A 17210-nucleotide genomic window follows, 5' to 3' on the forward strand; every position below is an offset into this window, starting at 1 on the left:
CCAGGGCGACTTGCAATAATTGAGGGAAACATGAATTCTGCTCTCTACCAGAAAATCCTAAAGGAGAATGTCCGGTCATCAGTCCGTGATTTGAAGCTCAAGCGCAACTGGATTATGCAGCAAGACAATGATCCAAAGTATAGGAGTATGTCCACCTCTGAATAGCTCAAAAGAAGCAAAATTAAAGTTTTGGAGTGGCCTAGTCAAGTCCTGACTTGAACCTGACTGAGATGATGTGGCAGGGCCTTGATCGGGCAGTTCATGCTCGAAAACCCTCCAATGTGGCTGAACTAAATCAGTTCTGTGAAGAAGAGTGGGCCAGAAATCCACCACAGCGTTGTGAAAGACTGATCTCCAGTTATAGGAAGTGTTTGGTTGCAGTTGTTGCAGCTTAAGGTGGCACAACCAGCTATTAAGTTTAAGGGGGCAATAAGTTTTTCACATGGTTGATATAAATGTTGGATAACTTTTCCACAGCACTCTAGATTAATTTTCTTTGCGACGAAATGGAGGTACACTCATTTTGGCACAAAACTAAAAGATCCGTTTTCTCAGAAATTAATGTGGCTAAGAAGGATGAAAAGAACAGTAGATATTCTGGAATATTCTTTATGGAAATGGCAGTGATTGATAAGCAACAGAGAAAGTTAATTTCCCTTTTGAAATATCATCTCTCGAAATCTAGGCACATGCAATGTGCACTCAAATGGTGCAATAAGAATTAGTTTGCCGCAAGCACGCATCTTAGCTGTCTTTCCTATCTTTTTCTGCCAAAGCATCCTGGTCTATGGCAGTATGGACACGGCTGCCCAGTGTCTCTTGACTCTCCCTAACCCCAAAGGCTGTCCAGTTCTGTGTCTCAAACACTCTGGGAACTTCCTGTTTTCTGGCTTGCGGGACGGAACACTGATGGTATACGAAAGACATCGTGGAGGTACGAGTTACATAACATTCGATGGCTCATTATATTGTTGTAGAGCTTCACGTCCTCTCTTTCATGTCTCACACTCATTTACTTGTTTTCTGTGTTTATCCTATTAGCTGTGTTTTTATTCCATTTCATCACATTAGCACATAAATGGACAGTTACTTTTCCCTACTAATGGGATTAAACACTAATTTGGTGGGATAATTAAGATGGGTAATTATTAGTATGTCCCCAAATGAGAGGGACTCAATAGAGTGAAAGGGTAATCAAATCAAATTAATAGTACAAATGAATCTGATTGTCCCCGTGTTCAATTTGCTCTTTCATCAACCTTCCATTCAAACACTCAAGGATGTTTTTTTTCAGTCCCTTCTCAGTAGGCTGAATGCCTTGGTGAGTATCTGAGAGATATTCATTTTGTCATGTATTCTGAATGCATTTGCAGATGAGACAGGGATAAGATTGTTCTGGCGACGTATTAGTTCTATAGAAAGCCAATTAATTCAAGATTACCTCGAAAGCAATTCATGATTTCACAAGTCCGTCCTCTGCCCGCGCCTGTGCCTAATTAATTTGCGGTAAGTGTGGGCTAATGACAACAGAACACATGGCATGCACAACTTCTGAGACATCAGCCTGATCTCACATAAAATTTGGCAAGTGTGTGCCGATTTTTCTTTAGCTGAAATTGGTATATGTTGACCGAATTTGAAAACACTGCCTCCAGAGGCTAAAGAGGTAAGTGTTTCAGAGCATATAAACAAGTGTGACATCCATTTATATCCAGGAGAGGTTGCCAGAAGCCAGTTGTAAAAAATAATTGTTTTCAGCTGAACAGGGTGTAAAACAGTGAAGAGAAATGCTTATTTTATTTAATCTACCCCCCAACCAAAACCCAAATCTATCCATAACCATTAATAGAGACAGAATGCAGTGTTAGGGATGAAAATTCAACCTCCTTATCACGCTCGTGATTGTTTATACAAACGTGATTACTTCCTCGTTGAATGAGGATTGAACTGTGGTCTCCCATGCAACTGACACAACGCACTAACAGTCGTGCCACGAGGGAAATTAATTGTTGTTGAGCCGTTCCAAATATGTCCGATGGGAGATAGGGCATGTCAGTGAGTCGGCATACTGTTGCCAAACCTTGGGTACCGAAACTTTCGGAAACATCATGCCGACTTCCCGTGTGATCATGTTGGAGACATGATAGATAAGGAAGGACTGCGTTGTGTGCAAGACAGACAGCCTGGCACAATGAATTTATCACACTGCACTACTTACCTGGCTTTCAACAAGGAATTACCTCCACTGAGTTGGAAAGTAAGATTAGTTATGCTGATGTGCAGTGTGCCGATTGAATATTACTATTCATGTAGTGCAAAGAAATAAATAACAAACACAGTCCCTGGGAAGTACCGGCTAGAATCGGGGGAGGGGTTGAGAAGCCTTTCTTCTTTCTCTTTTATTTTTCATGTAAAGAATCGTACAAATTATTCTATGGAGCAATACATTGCCCTCAAAACAGCAAATATTGTAATAAACACCAGCATCTCGCATGAGATTAATCAGAAAGCTTTTCGAAACGTATGAGCAAGACAAAATTGCTTGGGGGAGCCTTCTTGTTTAAGAGGGTAGGATCATTTTGTTGTGTTTAATCAACAGAGCACAGAATTTATAAGGATAATAATGAGGTGTCTAGCTTTCAGAAGAAAATACGCTAATATATTACACCCAGAAGCAATAAGAACCCCTCTGAATGAAACACCACAGGAAACAGCGCCAACATTTCTACTTTATTACTTCTCTTGCAATAAACTAAAGACTGTATCTGCAGATGCTTGGAGTGTCCAGATAAGTCCTCCTCTTCTTCCAATCTTAGGCAGCCTTCATTTGAGTAAACAGTGATTTTTTTTCAAAGCACAAAAAATGGGAAGACTGACATTTTAAATATGCCATGCAATTAACCTGAGGAAGTCAGAAGTCATTGTAAAGCTATTCTGGTTTCAAAGGCAGAAATAAACAACTGGAAATGTTAATTAAATGGCTCACTGCACTTCCCTTCCTAATTTTGCTTCATTAATACACCACGATTGGGGCAAAAAAGATTAAGAAAAAGCTTATGTAATACATCTCCTAATGTCCACCAGTGTCCATAGTGGCTGCAACATACGCGCTGTGTGATGAAAACTCAAGAAAAAAAATGGTCTGCCGTGTTCTGAGCGTATCGGAGAGAATGACAAATGTATAAATTGGATTACACAACAAGCTGCAGTTATTAACATGGCACAGTTAGCACATTAGCATAAAAAGCGCTAACTCCTTTTGAGGTATATAGGCAGTCCACAAACACGCTTTGCTGTGTGTTTTTTAAGATGTAGCCAGAAATTATACAGTCCTTACACCAGTTATACATATTTGTCTTGCAACACACAAGGATTTACTCTTGAGTATTAATGAATCCAATTTACTTTAAGTGACTCGCTCAGGGCAACAGCAGTGAAATTAGCATGCAGAACATTTTGTTGCTCTGCTATGTGAAGCGTTTTTAAGGGAAATAACATGCTAATTGGCTAGCACTGACTATCTTTGGCCACATTTGAAATGTTCCACCAGATAGGATTAGTGATTTGCCTTTAAGCAAGGTATTTTACCAGCCTCATTGTTTTGTATAACCATGTACTTTTACTTCTCTTTCAGGATATGCAATTTAAATATTTCTGGGTACATCTGCAAACTAGGTCAAGTCAAACTAGAATGACTCCAAATTAGGACTAGGTGATATGCCTACAAAAATGAAATCTCAATATGTTTCTGCCTATTGGCGGTATTTGATATATGTCTCTGCAATTATGTACAGTATTTGCTCTGAAATGGCTTAAAAGTGTTATTTTTTTATTTATTTTATTTATTTTTTTATCAGAGGAACCATCATTTTAATCAAGCAGCCATTGTAACCAAGTACATTTAAAATATTAAAGGAATATTCCAGGTTCTAAGCTCAGTTGACAGCATTTGTGGCATTATGTTGATTGCCACAAACATTTATTTAGACTCGTCCCTCTTTTAAAAAAAGCAAAAATCGAGGTTACAGTGAGGCACTTATAATAGCAGTCAATGTGGCCAATTTCTGGAGGGTTTAAAGCCAGAAATTTTAAGCTTAAAAATGTATTAAAGCACCTACATTAATTCTTCTGTAAAGTTGTTTACATTTTCGTTTTAACAGTCATTTTAGGGTATTAGGGTTTGTTGACATTACATCATCATGGCAACGGAATTGGCTATAACTTTACACAGAAAAGGTTAGTAAGTGATTTTATCACACTAAAATCATGTTTACATGCATATTGTTTATGGATTGTGGCTATACTTTTGAAACAGTGAGTATTTAAATGTAAAAAAAAAAAAAATAAAAAAAATAAAAAACACTTGATATGCGAATAAACTTTCTAAATTTGCATAACATATAATGTGCTAGGAGGAGGTGGACTTTCTAGAGTTAAGTTGATGGAAACAGTTTATTTGCAAAACGATTACGTGTTTTGACCATTCGTGCATGCGTTATGGTTATGCTCCAATCATGCAAATAAAACTCTTTCCGAAGCAGGGAGATCATTCAGCTGCTCCATCATGACGAGGCGGCTCCCTCATGATAATGCACATTACGTAGTGGATGGAAACGTGCAACAATTTGTATTTTCTCAAGTCTAATTTTTAGAAATGTGCTTAAAAAATGCGAAACATTTAAATGGAAACCCTGCTATAGTAACCCAGGTACTTGCTTTTATGTAAAGAAAAGGAGGGGCAAGTCAAAATTCATTTTTGTGGTAATCAACATTATATCATAAATGTTGTCGATTGAACTTAACTTGTATTGAACCTAGAATATTCCTTTAAATGCATGAAGTAAAATTCTAGTTAAAATTAATGAAGGCATGTTTTCCAGTTTTTCACTAAACTAATAATTTTCATTTACATTATATGCAAAAAATATGCAACAATGCACAGTAATAAAGTCATTATTTACCTTGATTTTTTTATTATTATATTTTTTTTATTTTTTTTTGAAGATACTCATTAAATGTACATGAACACTTCCTTAACATTTTTCCAACCACAATTTCATCTGTATGCTCTTTCAGTCTGACTCTTCAATCAGTTCACTAACTGGACATGTATTGATAGGAGATTGTGATTGGATACTTCAAATAACACGGTGTGATTTTATTGGTTTTACAAGCCGTATCCTTGGCTGTCTTTGATTAGAGTACTCATGTGACTGAGAAAGCCACATAGGTGATAGAGACATTTTAGGAGAGGGGAAATATGGGTAATAAGAATAAGTCGGGACACTAGAAAAAGTGCTTAAATATTGGACTGTCCTGGGAAAAACGGGACATCTGGCCACCCTATTAACTGTGCATCACTGAAGTATTGTGAAATTAGACATGTTCTTTTGGAAACTTAATGTCCAAATAGTATCGCTTTAAAATCATCACGATATTATGGATTTTGCTTCATTTAATATCGGCAGCAAAATCATTGTGATTATATTGTAAATATATAAATAGCATCTTAAGATAAAAAAAATATGTATTTATTAATATAAAAATAAATATTTGATACAGTATACCCAGCCCTTCTCCAAATACCAAGATCTGTTGATATAAGGCCTTTTAGGGAATAAAAGACTTGTCTTCTTGTGATACCTCTGTTGTGACTTGTGTGTGTTTCTGTCTTGTAGGGGAACTGTGGAACCCAGACTCTTGCAGAAAACTAACAATTGGTCCAGATCCTCTGAGGACGTTACTTGCCTTAGAAAACTCTGTCTGGGCAAGCTGTGCTAACACAGTTACTGTAGTTGTCATCTCAAGCTTGTCCACTCAGGTAGGCTCATCATTTCAAAGTACTACTTAAAAACTTAAAACATATCAAATGGAGAAGCAGAGACAATGTTTTGTGGGCACTTGACCAGCTCTGACTGACAAATTAGATTGTGTGTGAAGATTAATAGTCTTACAGATGAGCCGCAGTCCACTGCTATATCTGCGGCCAAGATATCTCATCTGGGGTCTCTTGTTCTGTCTTTGTTTGTCTTAATTCAAACAACACAGGCTTATTAAATAGCTCTAGCCTGTCCTCATAATTAGGGTTGGGAATCGAGAACCGATTCATTTTCCGTCATAAGGAATGTGGACGGAACACCCTAATTAAATACTCTCCGACATTGTTTTCTGTACTGCTACTTAAAAAAAAAAAACACACATACACATTATGAATAGTAGTCAAAGGTCACTTTAAAACTGACCTGGAAATTTTTTTACCAGGCCTTTATTTGTTTATTTTAGATACTTTTCAAATGCCTTTTATGTACATGTTTTAGTCTTCAAAAATGAAACTATGACAATCCATTATAAAATAGATTACATGTATTACATGTTTAAAACTATAATAATCTAAACGCAGAGTGACATAAACATAAACCACCTTAATATTTTATGCGTGAAAATGATTTCTATCAATTTTTCGAAAATTACGTCTGTCCCACAGTTGTGCGTCACCACACTAAACAATTTTTCCCGAAATAAACTTTTTTTTCAGAAGTTAATGTACTTGTTTTTTTTTTTTTTTTTTTTTTTTTTTTGTATCCCCTTTTCTCCCAATTTGGAATGCCCAATTCCCACTACTTAGTAGGTTCTCATGGTGGTGCGGTTACTCACCTCTGTCCGGGTGGCGGAGGACAAGTCTCAGTTGCCTCCGCTTCTCAGACAGACACAATTCTCCATACGCCACATTGAGAGTGAGAACCACTAATCGCAACCACGAGGAGGTTACCCCATGTGACTCTACCCTCCCTAGCAACCAGGCCAATTGGTTGCTTAGGAGACCTGGCTGGAGTCACTCAGCACGCCCTGGATTTGAACTCGCGACTCCAGGGGTGGTAGTCAGCGTCAATACTCGCTGAGCTACCCAGGCCCCCAAAATTACTGTACTTGTTAACAAAGTTGATAAAAGTGTCAGTGAAGAGCATGCTTGAGATGAAATTAAAGACAATTGATGTTTGAAGAAAACAAAGAAAAGGTAAATATCACTTTGCCAAATTATGCAAAAAGTGTGAAAATATCATTGAATTGTGTGTGTTTTGAAACATCTAATGTTAGCTATGAAATTAGCCTTAACAGGACAAATGAGTCTGACATTTTATTACAAAAACTTTAAAAAAATATCATTTCCATCACTGTCATTTTCACCGCATAATTTTAGATGTGCTGGATATGACACTGTGGTGGGAATTTTTATAACTTTAAAAATAAATAAAAAAAATGACATAAATCGTACATACACTGTTGGACATTGTTAGAAGACAAATTAAATAAACTAGTGAGAGTGTGAAAAATGTTTAACTGGATTTTACTTTTGATAAATTCACATGGCTAAAATAGCCCAAAGTTGAAGAAACACCCATATATAAACAAAACATAGTAAATGGCTGGCTTATAATATAGATAGGATCAATAATTTGGTGCTTTCTCAAAAAGAATCATTAATGGAATCATTTAGGAACCAGAATCGTCAAATTGATTCAGAATCATAAACTTCCATGGATATCTTAATTATGAAGAAGTCATACCCAGAGGATCTGCCCCTTGGGCTTGTATAACCCTGAGTCTGCCTTTAGTTCTGCCTTCTTGGGTTTTATCTCTGGAATCAAACATCTCTTTCATCCTCTGAGATTTCTCTGGATTCGCTCATCAGAGAGGAGATTTGAGCTAGTGGTAGGTGAGTGGACCCCTGCTGCTTTTGGGTTGATCCTCCACAGTTTGGATCAGGGCTCTGTTTTGTTCCACTGACTGCATTGTATCCATTTCCCTGTGGAGCTGTGCCGGTCCTCCAGCTGGAGAGAGCCACATCTCCTCTACAGCTGTAAGTCTGGCTTTTGGGACTCATGGCACAGCGTACAATGATGTGTGTCGGTGGGATCAGCAATGGGTCCTGAAAGAATTCAGCTCTCTCCACTGACTTGCCCCTCTCTCACCGGCAGTTCCTAGGTAAGCCGCACTATATGCATTGTCACCCTGTTCCCCTGACCTGAATCGATGATTCTGGTTTGAGGAAGTTGGTTTGCTATTGATGTGGAAGGCTAAAAGAGCATTTCCCCGCTGTACTGCAGAGAAAACAAACAGTGTTATGGTCGGGCAAGTCCGCAGTATGCACAGCAAACATCATAAAATGCCAAAGTCTTCATCCACTGAGCTCTCCAGCACTAATGTGTATTTAAAAGAATATCAGGGACACAGGTCAGATCTCCAGAACCAAGCTCGTAAACAAGCAGAAATAACTCTTCCGCATTTAGACCCTGTTTACATCTGATATATTAACATCTGTCTCGAGTGATCCAGTGACAAGTGGTCAGCTCTAATTCAGGTGTAATTGATGTCCATAACATTTTTTGATTGGATCACTGAAACCTAGGGTGGGCGATAAACCTGTTAAATCAAATACTGGAAGAAATGTTCAAGTGCAAAGTGCTGCCACATGGTACAGAATATGCGCTCCAATCAGAGGTTGCACAACAAATAGTCATCATATTATAAGCATTATTATTTTTATCTGTCGTTAGTTACTTTTGCGTTATTTTTGCATTAAAAGGTTGCTTTTTCCCTCAGTCTTGGATGAGAGTGCTCTCTCTTTACTCGTGCAACCTAAAGAGTTAAAACACATAAGGATGATTAAAATGAACACTGATGCACTAGTCCTATGTCATGTCTCCTAAATGTTTTTTATTTATTTATATATCTGCCAAAATGACAGACAACATTTTGGAATTATCTGGCAATTAAAAATTTGGTAAATAATGAAAAATGTCCAGTTAACGCAATCTTCTGGTTTCAATCACTTTAACATTCTTTAAGATCCTTTAGTTTCTGTTGGTGACAATAATGCTTTCCTACTAGCATCTGTTCTGCCACAAACACAGAGAGAGATGTCAATTACCTCTGGAATTATTAAATAACACCTTTGTCAATGCATAGTCATCAAACAGGTTTCCTGCATGCAATAGAAGGCTAAATCATTGGAACTGCTCTGCATTGAACATGCACTTCACGGACGCATTTCACGGTTGCGCACCGTCTCCATGTCAACAACTGCGTCTCCCGCTAAAAGCATTTAGACGTGCTCCTCCCGCGAATATGGACAGGGGAAAATGGGGTGTCGAATGCCATGTGCTTGGCCTCCTGGGAGTTGTGGACCCCTGGGCTTCAGCCCGTGTCAGCCCATGCGTTAAGGCGCCCCTGATGACCACATTGCCTTTGTAGTGTAAATGTTAATATGTCCTATACAGCAGTGAAGGGCCACCTACTCAACGGTCATCAACCACTGTGCAAAAAAAAATTAAAAAAAGGTTTTAAACATTTTCCAGTTACATGTGCCTTAAGTAAAAATCAGTAAAAAAAAAAAAAAGGAAAGCCATACATTATCATGCCCAAGACTTCACTGAACATCTTTAGTGTGCCTGATATCAATATGCAGCGGCACAGTTCATTTGAAGCACGCTATATTCAACATATAGTTTATAATGCATGTAGTCACAAATTAAGAGACCACAAGTGGTTACAGGATATGCATTTGAGAAATGTTTAATACAAGATATATTATTGTTCAGATCAACAATAAATGGAAGTCCCATGCTCAGTTAAATGAGAGGTTGTTTAAACACGTTACTTTCGAAAGCACTGCTTTTCCTTGTCACCTAGTATTATACTGGACTAATAAAGGGTTAGGTATGATGCGTGTGTGGTAGTTGGAGTCTTGCTGTGTTTTGCCCCTCAGGCGAAGAAGAACAGTGCTCTCCTGCTGTGATATAGTGATGTAGTATCTGAAGGAGAAAGGGTGGGGGTGGGGGCAACCTATGTCTCTGCGTGAAACTCAATAATGGGTCCGTATGGCCGTGTAACACCTGGTGTAGACCTTAGACAGGGTAGATGGCATATTGAAATTTTTGTGATGGAAAGTCAAATTTTAAGCCCAAACCCAAAATTGCTCACTCTCTTTACAATTCCTTCTCTAAGCTAAGTAAATTTGCCTGTATTTTAGCATCATAGGCAACATTAATATATTAAATATCGTCGCTGTCTGATGATAAAAACGTATCTCAAAAAATGTATTTTTCAAGAGCATGGAAAAAATATTTTTCTCATAAACAATCTTACAAAATTAATAAAACAATAATATAATCAGTCACCTTTAGTACTATAAATAGAATTCTATCATTACACATCTGTTAGCACTGAACTGTTCGATATTTTAATTGGACTTGCATGTATTTTTGTCAGCGAACGTGGACATACATGATTTTATTATCATGGGTTCCAATGGCGCGAGTTACAGACTCGAGTCTAACTGTTCATGTTCCCAGAACTCGGTAGGTTATTGATTTCTAGAGAATTGATTTTTGGATATAATCTGAGCTTTCACTTACTATTTTAGATCGAAATCAATTTTATGACTAGGGTTTCTAGTCCGTTTGTTGAGTGGACTGTTTGGTTTCGAGACGCAATTTCCGGGTCCAACACATGAATTGCTTGTCAGAATTAGCTTTCACTTATGGTTTCGCAAGGATGGAAATCTGGCAACCATATATGGCTGGTATAGTATTCATTTAAAGCCACCTGGCATTGTGTGTGCATGAATGGCTTTGGTTGTCAGGGAAATCACAGAGCCAGCACAATGTAGGTAATCTCTTCACTACACTTCAGTCGAACAGCTGAGGTAAATTAGCTGACGCTCTTAAAAATGTAAAGACAGGACATACATGGTTTTGATGGCCAATGGAGATACTTGTTAAACAGATAGCCCAATTAAACATCTTTTCATTGGTCATTTTGTTGCACAGTTCGAAGAGTAGGAAGAGGTCCCTCGGTTCATTCCGTATATGGTAAAAAGTCAAAATTGCCAAGAGTGGAGATGCGTGTTTTTCTTTGGACAGCGACAATACGTATATTTCTGCCTTAATAAATCCTGTTTTTTTTTTTCTTCAATTTTATTCTAGGATCACTTATATCCAATAATTCCAGTTAATTGTGCATTGACAATGCGTGTAGACGTCAGGTATATCCAAGAAGTCATGAAGTCTTGTACACTGGGCTATAACTCTCACTTTTTACTGATTATTGCAGCACAAAATGACTGAATTTTCTGCAGCGTGGTTATTTTTATTTTTATATTAATTTGCAGTGAAAGCTCACAGATAATCATATAATACTTTTTTAATTTGTGTCAGTGACAGTATGATTGCCAGTAATTATGTTAGTGCATAACAACTAAATATGCAGCTAGCAAAAAATAATAAATACACACAAAAATACAAAACATGTAATATATGAAACCTGAGATATAGCTAATATGAGTCTAAGAACCTTAATTACTTTTATACATTTTCTTCCTCAGAAAATGCAAGTAAACGTTAAGATTAAAATAGTTCACCTACAATAAAACTGTAAACACAAATGAGTCCTGTCGTGATATTTACATCAACTGATTGTGATCATTTGTTTTAACCGTGATTATCTGAAAGAACTGCAATTTATTGAGCACTTGAAATTCTAATCACATTGTATATCCAAATGAGAGATTTTTAAGTGAATATAGAAATGCCAATCATAATTGTTGAGTCTCATTTTCTATTGCAACAGTGCATTATGTGAGCACTCCAAATTAATTGAGGCCATCACCATCCAGCACCTCGGACCATTTAGAGCAGCACATGAAGATTAAATGCTATCTGTGAGGGGGCCTGGGTAGCTCAGCAAGTAAAGCCAGGTCTCCTAAGCAACTAAATTGGCCCGGTTGCTAGGGAGGGTAGAGTCACATGTGGTAACCTCCTTGTGGTCGCTATAATGTGGTTCTCGCTCTCGGTGGTGCGCATGGTGAGTTGTGCGTGGATGCCGTGGAGAATAGCGTGAAGCCTCCACACGTGCTATGTGTCCGCGGTAATGTGCTCAACAAGCCACGTGATAAGATGTGCGGATTGACATCTCAGATGCTGAGGCAGCTGAGATTCATCCTCCACCACCCAGATTGAGGTGAGTCACTACGCCACCATGAGGACTTAGAGCGCATTGGGAATTGGGCATTCCAAATTGGGGAGAAAAGGGGACAAAAAAAAAAAAATGCTATCTGTGATGTACGCATGCCATTTTAACGTTTAGAAAAGGCTTTCGACAGGGAACACAAAAAGTTTCGGTTTCACTTGAACATTTATATAATGGCAAATGTTCTTGGTTTTTGCGGGTTCATGCACGCTGGGTTAATGACACACAGTGACACAGTCAAGAGGAGATGAGGAGGAGATGCTTACTCTGTTACTGTAGAGATTATACAATGGCTGCTGTGCAGATGAATTTGCAAGATCACAAATTCTTAGATGAACTGATAACTTTAGTTGTTTTCTTTTAAAGCCATATCTAACCAGCAATGTTTAAAACCCAGTGTAGCACAACGGTTGATTAACAAGTAAGTAGGCAGCACTTCACAGTTGCCCGAGACACATCAGGATGAATTTACACAAGCATTTACACTAGAATTGTGATGTGGTTGCATACGTTTCTGTCCACCTCTAATTGTGGTTTGAGTGATCCAATTACAAAATGTGGCTGATGCATGCAACTATAGCTTTATTTTTTGTTCACAAAGACATTGAAATAATCAGCTCTTAGTCAATTTAATAAAAACATTCCATCATTCTTTTAGTTTTGTCTCTGAAGTCCAAACAAAATAAAGCAAAAACAGAGAGAAAGAGAGTGAGAGAGGGAGAGAGCATGAGCAAAGACACCCACTCCAGACGAGTCAATTAAAAGAGAAAACACATCAAAGGCAGTTTAAGTCATCTTCCTTGCTCTCAAACAAAATAAGCTCCCTTTGGCAAGGGCACGCAAACAGGTCCTAATCCTTGTCCGCTAGTGTGCGACGGAGAGAGAAGTGTCTCTTGCACCCACCTCGCCCCCTCCGACTAATCTGCCTCAACCCCAGACTCGAGAACTTGCTGTGCGTATGAGTTCTCAGGGCTCGCCGGTAGCACCGCAGACCTCGGGGGACTGCGTGCAAACCCTCGATAAGAAGCGTTGCTCCCTCATGCCTCATTAGAGGACCAGGCATGAAATGGTGCCTCTTTCCCTATGGACTTTTAAAAGGTGTTTGGAAGGAGGGGTGTATTGTTTTCTGAAACAGTGGAGCAGGGCTCTGCTGTGAATCACTTTTAAATCAAAGTAACTAAATCCTGAGTCACTGGAACCTTCTTGATGTGTGGCCCTCATTACCACTGGCAGGATGGGGAGTTTTGATGGCAAAATCTTCAGACACAATAGATCTTCATGGTGTGGGAAAAGATAACGCGAGAAAGGTGTCTAATTTGTGTTGAATTTTGCCTCTGTGTTATTTTGGAACTGAATAATATCCTTAAACTGTTCTTTGATCACTCGAAATTAAGTAGTAAGGATAAACACAGATAAGCACACTCAAATTAAAGATAATGAGTAAATATGCAAGTAAATATAGAATTAAGAAATTATGGAAAATTATAGAAGGCTTATCCCTACAATTCGGTGCCTTTTTTAGTCCTCGCTACAAGTTAAAGTATTTATAATGTTTAATTTTGAAAGGTTTGGTAAAAAGAATAAAGACTATTAGAATGTTACACATTGCTGTGGGCCTAAAAGTAAAATTGTAAATAATTGAAATCATTTTCAATTATTGCACAAGTCTCATTTCCTCATGCCCCCGGAGCTGCATGTTAATGATCTTTGTCAAAAATAAGTGCTAAATCAATGGAGTTGTGAGAAGCCAATGAGGGGAATTTTAAACTATATAATGATGATACTCCAATGACAAAATATGCAGTTTTAGTGACATGCTTCACTAAAGCATGACTTCAATTATTGGACCAACAATGCAGGACAAATTTCAATGTGGTGAAGTAAACAACTTGGTATTCAGCACAAGGGTTAGATGTAAATCAACTATAATGTTTTTGATACCATATCTAAGAATTTTCAACTGGTCAGATAAGATCTAAACTGATTAAGGACTGTCCCCAAGAAGCCAATCCAACATCAAAGGCTGCACTTTATTGTTTGTCATTCAGTTTCAGTCTGAGATGTGAGATCATTACCAACTTCAAAGTCAAAGTGTGTAATTTCTATCAGAAAGACTTGAGATTATTGGAATAATACTAATGAAAAGATACTTGTATAATTTGGCATAAGCCCTGTCCTTCGGTTCAGCGCTCCGTTGCTGCTTGAACCAACAGATCCTGCCGGAGGCCGGGATGTGACCTAAACTGGTGGAGATGGGATGGGGGATGGGGGATTGGGGGGGGCACAGAAGTATGCCAACAATGAGAGGCAGCTGGCAGTCTTATGAAGCGGAAGCTATATTGTGATTGGATGTGATGCTTAATGAATGAATCCTGAGATCTTCCTGCTAGAACTACGCTTACGCTTACATTTCTGTGCCATAAGCAGCACCAAACAGAATTGTTTTCAAACAGGTTCCCGAAACACTCTCCTTGTCTTCCATTGGTCTGCAAACAGATTGTCCCACCCCTCATGTCATTGATTAAGTCAATGTTGCTGTAGGGGGGTAGTAGGTCCTCTGATCAAATGACTTCAGCAGTTTCTTCGATTTGAAGATCTCAGTTTATGCCAAATCTAAATGTGGATATTAGGGATGTGCACGGTTACCATTTTTAACATTCGGTTAAACGCAAGGTTTGATGATGTGGGAATAAAGTTTTTTTGCAGTGAGCTATGAGCCTAAATAGCACAATACTTAGATCTTCAAATGATAAAATCTCACATTAAAGTCATACAAAAATAATCAAACTGTCACTGCCTGTACATGTCCTCCACCTGCATGGAGTTTACCTGCTGTGGTTAAATAGCCTCTTCTTTTCTTTGATTTTTAAATAGTTTAAAATCAAATGGCATTGAACTTGTCTAATTATTGTACATAAATATGCATACTAGTGCCTCCAGTGACTTAAGCGGTAAGTTTTGCAAGGCATATAAGCACACGTGAGCTCCATTTACAGTATGTCCAGGAGAGGTCACCAGAAGCAACCTCTGAATCAAGCTCCTCACTGATTAAGCAGACGTGATTACTTACTGGTTTCAACGTGGATACGAAACCGGTTCTCTTACGATGCTGACGCAACATGCTGCCGGTCAAGCCATGTGGGAAGGTAAACACACTGAAACCGATGCAAAAATGTCTGGTGGGAAATGTCACATGTCAATGAGTTGGCATACTGTCGCTGATCCTAGGGTACTGGAAAATTCATAAACAGCATGCCGACTTCCTGTGTGATCATGTTGTGACAAACAGTGCAGATGCACACAAAAGCATGTCTGAACAGCCCCTAACTTGCTCTATCCTTGAAAAACTGACCCAAACCCGGAAAACCCAACGGTTTGTCAGAATACTTCAAGTTGGGTTGAAGACCTCTATTGCACTGTAGAATTACCAAAAAGTAATTCTGGTTTTCAAATAGAGATGGGTAGAATGGTTAACTGAATGTCTACTATCCATGCACATCCCTAGTGAATATCTTATCTCTAAAAAGCTACAGTTATCACAGTTGAGAACAGAGTGCATCTGGGGCTCTCAGTGACCAATTTGGAGATAAAAGACAAATTGGGCATCTCTGACTGCATTATTTAATAGACAAGCCATGCTGATAAACCAGAAAAACAGAGAAAACAATCTATTGGAACATAAGACAGTCTTCATGAAATAGCTACATCTTATTTAAAGCTCTACCACACACCATACGCATCTCAGCCACGATGACCACTAATCATGCCAACTTCAGCTGATGAGCGGCACCTGACCGTGGTTTGTTTTATGCCTATATTTACTCCACTCTTTTTCGTGTTCATTGCTAGATTGTTGTTGTGTGTTTAGTTACTCACCGCTCTCTCTCTGACCTAATCGGTCCTATTATGTGTTTTCTGTATTGGTTGCCAGTCTTCCCTGTAGCACACAGATTGTGGTTAACTTCTTGTTGGTTGCATCACTCGCCTTGATGCTTCATCTGAGTATTCCTCATCGGTTACCCCTCTACACTGGCTCTGCTCTTCACACTACCACGATGCACACAAACCTATGAACACACTATCCTCCAGAGGATTCCTCGCGGATCTGCGCTCCACACTACCACAACGCACACAAATCCACGAACACACTCTCCATCTCCACGCTGCAGTCAGTGCCAGGTCTCCATCACGCTTCGCCAGCTCTACTGTGTTTCAAATATAATAAAGTCTGTTACTTTACCCCCGCACTTGACTCCGGATCTCTAGTCTCATACTTGACAGAAATAGGGCAGACAGTCCCGTGGTTTCGCAGCTAACAACAGCACTTTTTTTCTGCTGCCCCAAACTCTTCTCTCTAACCACAATACAGTCATCCTTCCCTGCATTAATGTTATTAATACATTAGAGTTGCTGAGTGCCGATGCAATAACGTGGTCAGAGACGTAGTATACATTTTTAACGAACGTAGTACGGAGCAGAGACTACATAGCGAGTAAGAGCTCTGATACAGTTTGGACACTGAAGTAGATTAACTTCTGAAAAAACTTTACTGGGGCAAATTTGTTTGGTGTGGTGGAAATTAAGTCACAACTATGGCATGGTCATAATTTTTGAAAAACTGATAGAAATAATTTTCACACAAATATTGAAGTGGTTTGTTCATTTAGCTTCATTTAAATGATCATAGTTTTAAATATGTGATAATTTGTATTTTTATAAAGGATTTTCATAGTATAATACTTAAAAGTGGGGGTCTGGGATGAGGTTAAAATGGTCAAATATATACTGCATTGAAAAAGTAGCAAAAATAGATGACGAAGGACTGGTAAAATGTTACCGATCAGTTACCGATTTATCAGTTTTGATAATATCTTCATAGCAAAAAATAAATAAATAAAGAATTGAAATCTGTTCATTTTAATAAAAAATCAGCGCTTGGGACGTGAAAGTGCCTCAAGTTGAAAAAAAAAAACACCCTTAAACATTAAAAAAAAAAAAAAAAAAATTTTATAAATCAGAAATCAGATAATTGAATCACCAAAGATCAAGACATCTCAGTAAGATCAATAAGGTCAGTGGTGACAGTGAACTGGGCTTGGCCAAACAAAAACCTGCAACACATCCCCATGAGTTATATGTTGCTCACCTGGAGATTTTTGGAAATGGAGGGTAACCGAAAGAAT

The 17210-nt window shown here is 38.4% G+C and overlaps 1 protein-coding gene across 1 annotated transcript in view; it reads left to right on the forward strand.

Annotated features, from left to right (window-relative positions):
* Positions 1–17210, forward strand: part of LOC127427566 (rho guanine nucleotide exchange factor 10-like protein) — a 187234-nt gene that overhangs the window by 155257 nt on the left and 14767 nt on the right. The window contains exons 23-24 of the mRNA XM_051675204.1: positions 777–934; positions 5679–5821. Coding sequence (XP_051531164.1) covers positions 777–934; positions 5679–5821 — 301 coding nt within the window. The remainder of the gene's footprint in view (positions 1–776; positions 935–5678; positions 5822–17210) is intronic.

Source organism: Myxocyprinus asiaticus, chromosome 37 (assembly GCF_019703515.2).
Source record: "Myxocyprinus asiaticus isolate MX2 ecotype Aquarium Trade chromosome 37, UBuf_Myxa_2, whole genome shotgun sequence".
Taxonomy (NCBI): domain Eukaryota; kingdom Metazoa; phylum Chordata; class Actinopteri; order Cypriniformes; family Catostomidae; genus Myxocyprinus; species Myxocyprinus asiaticus.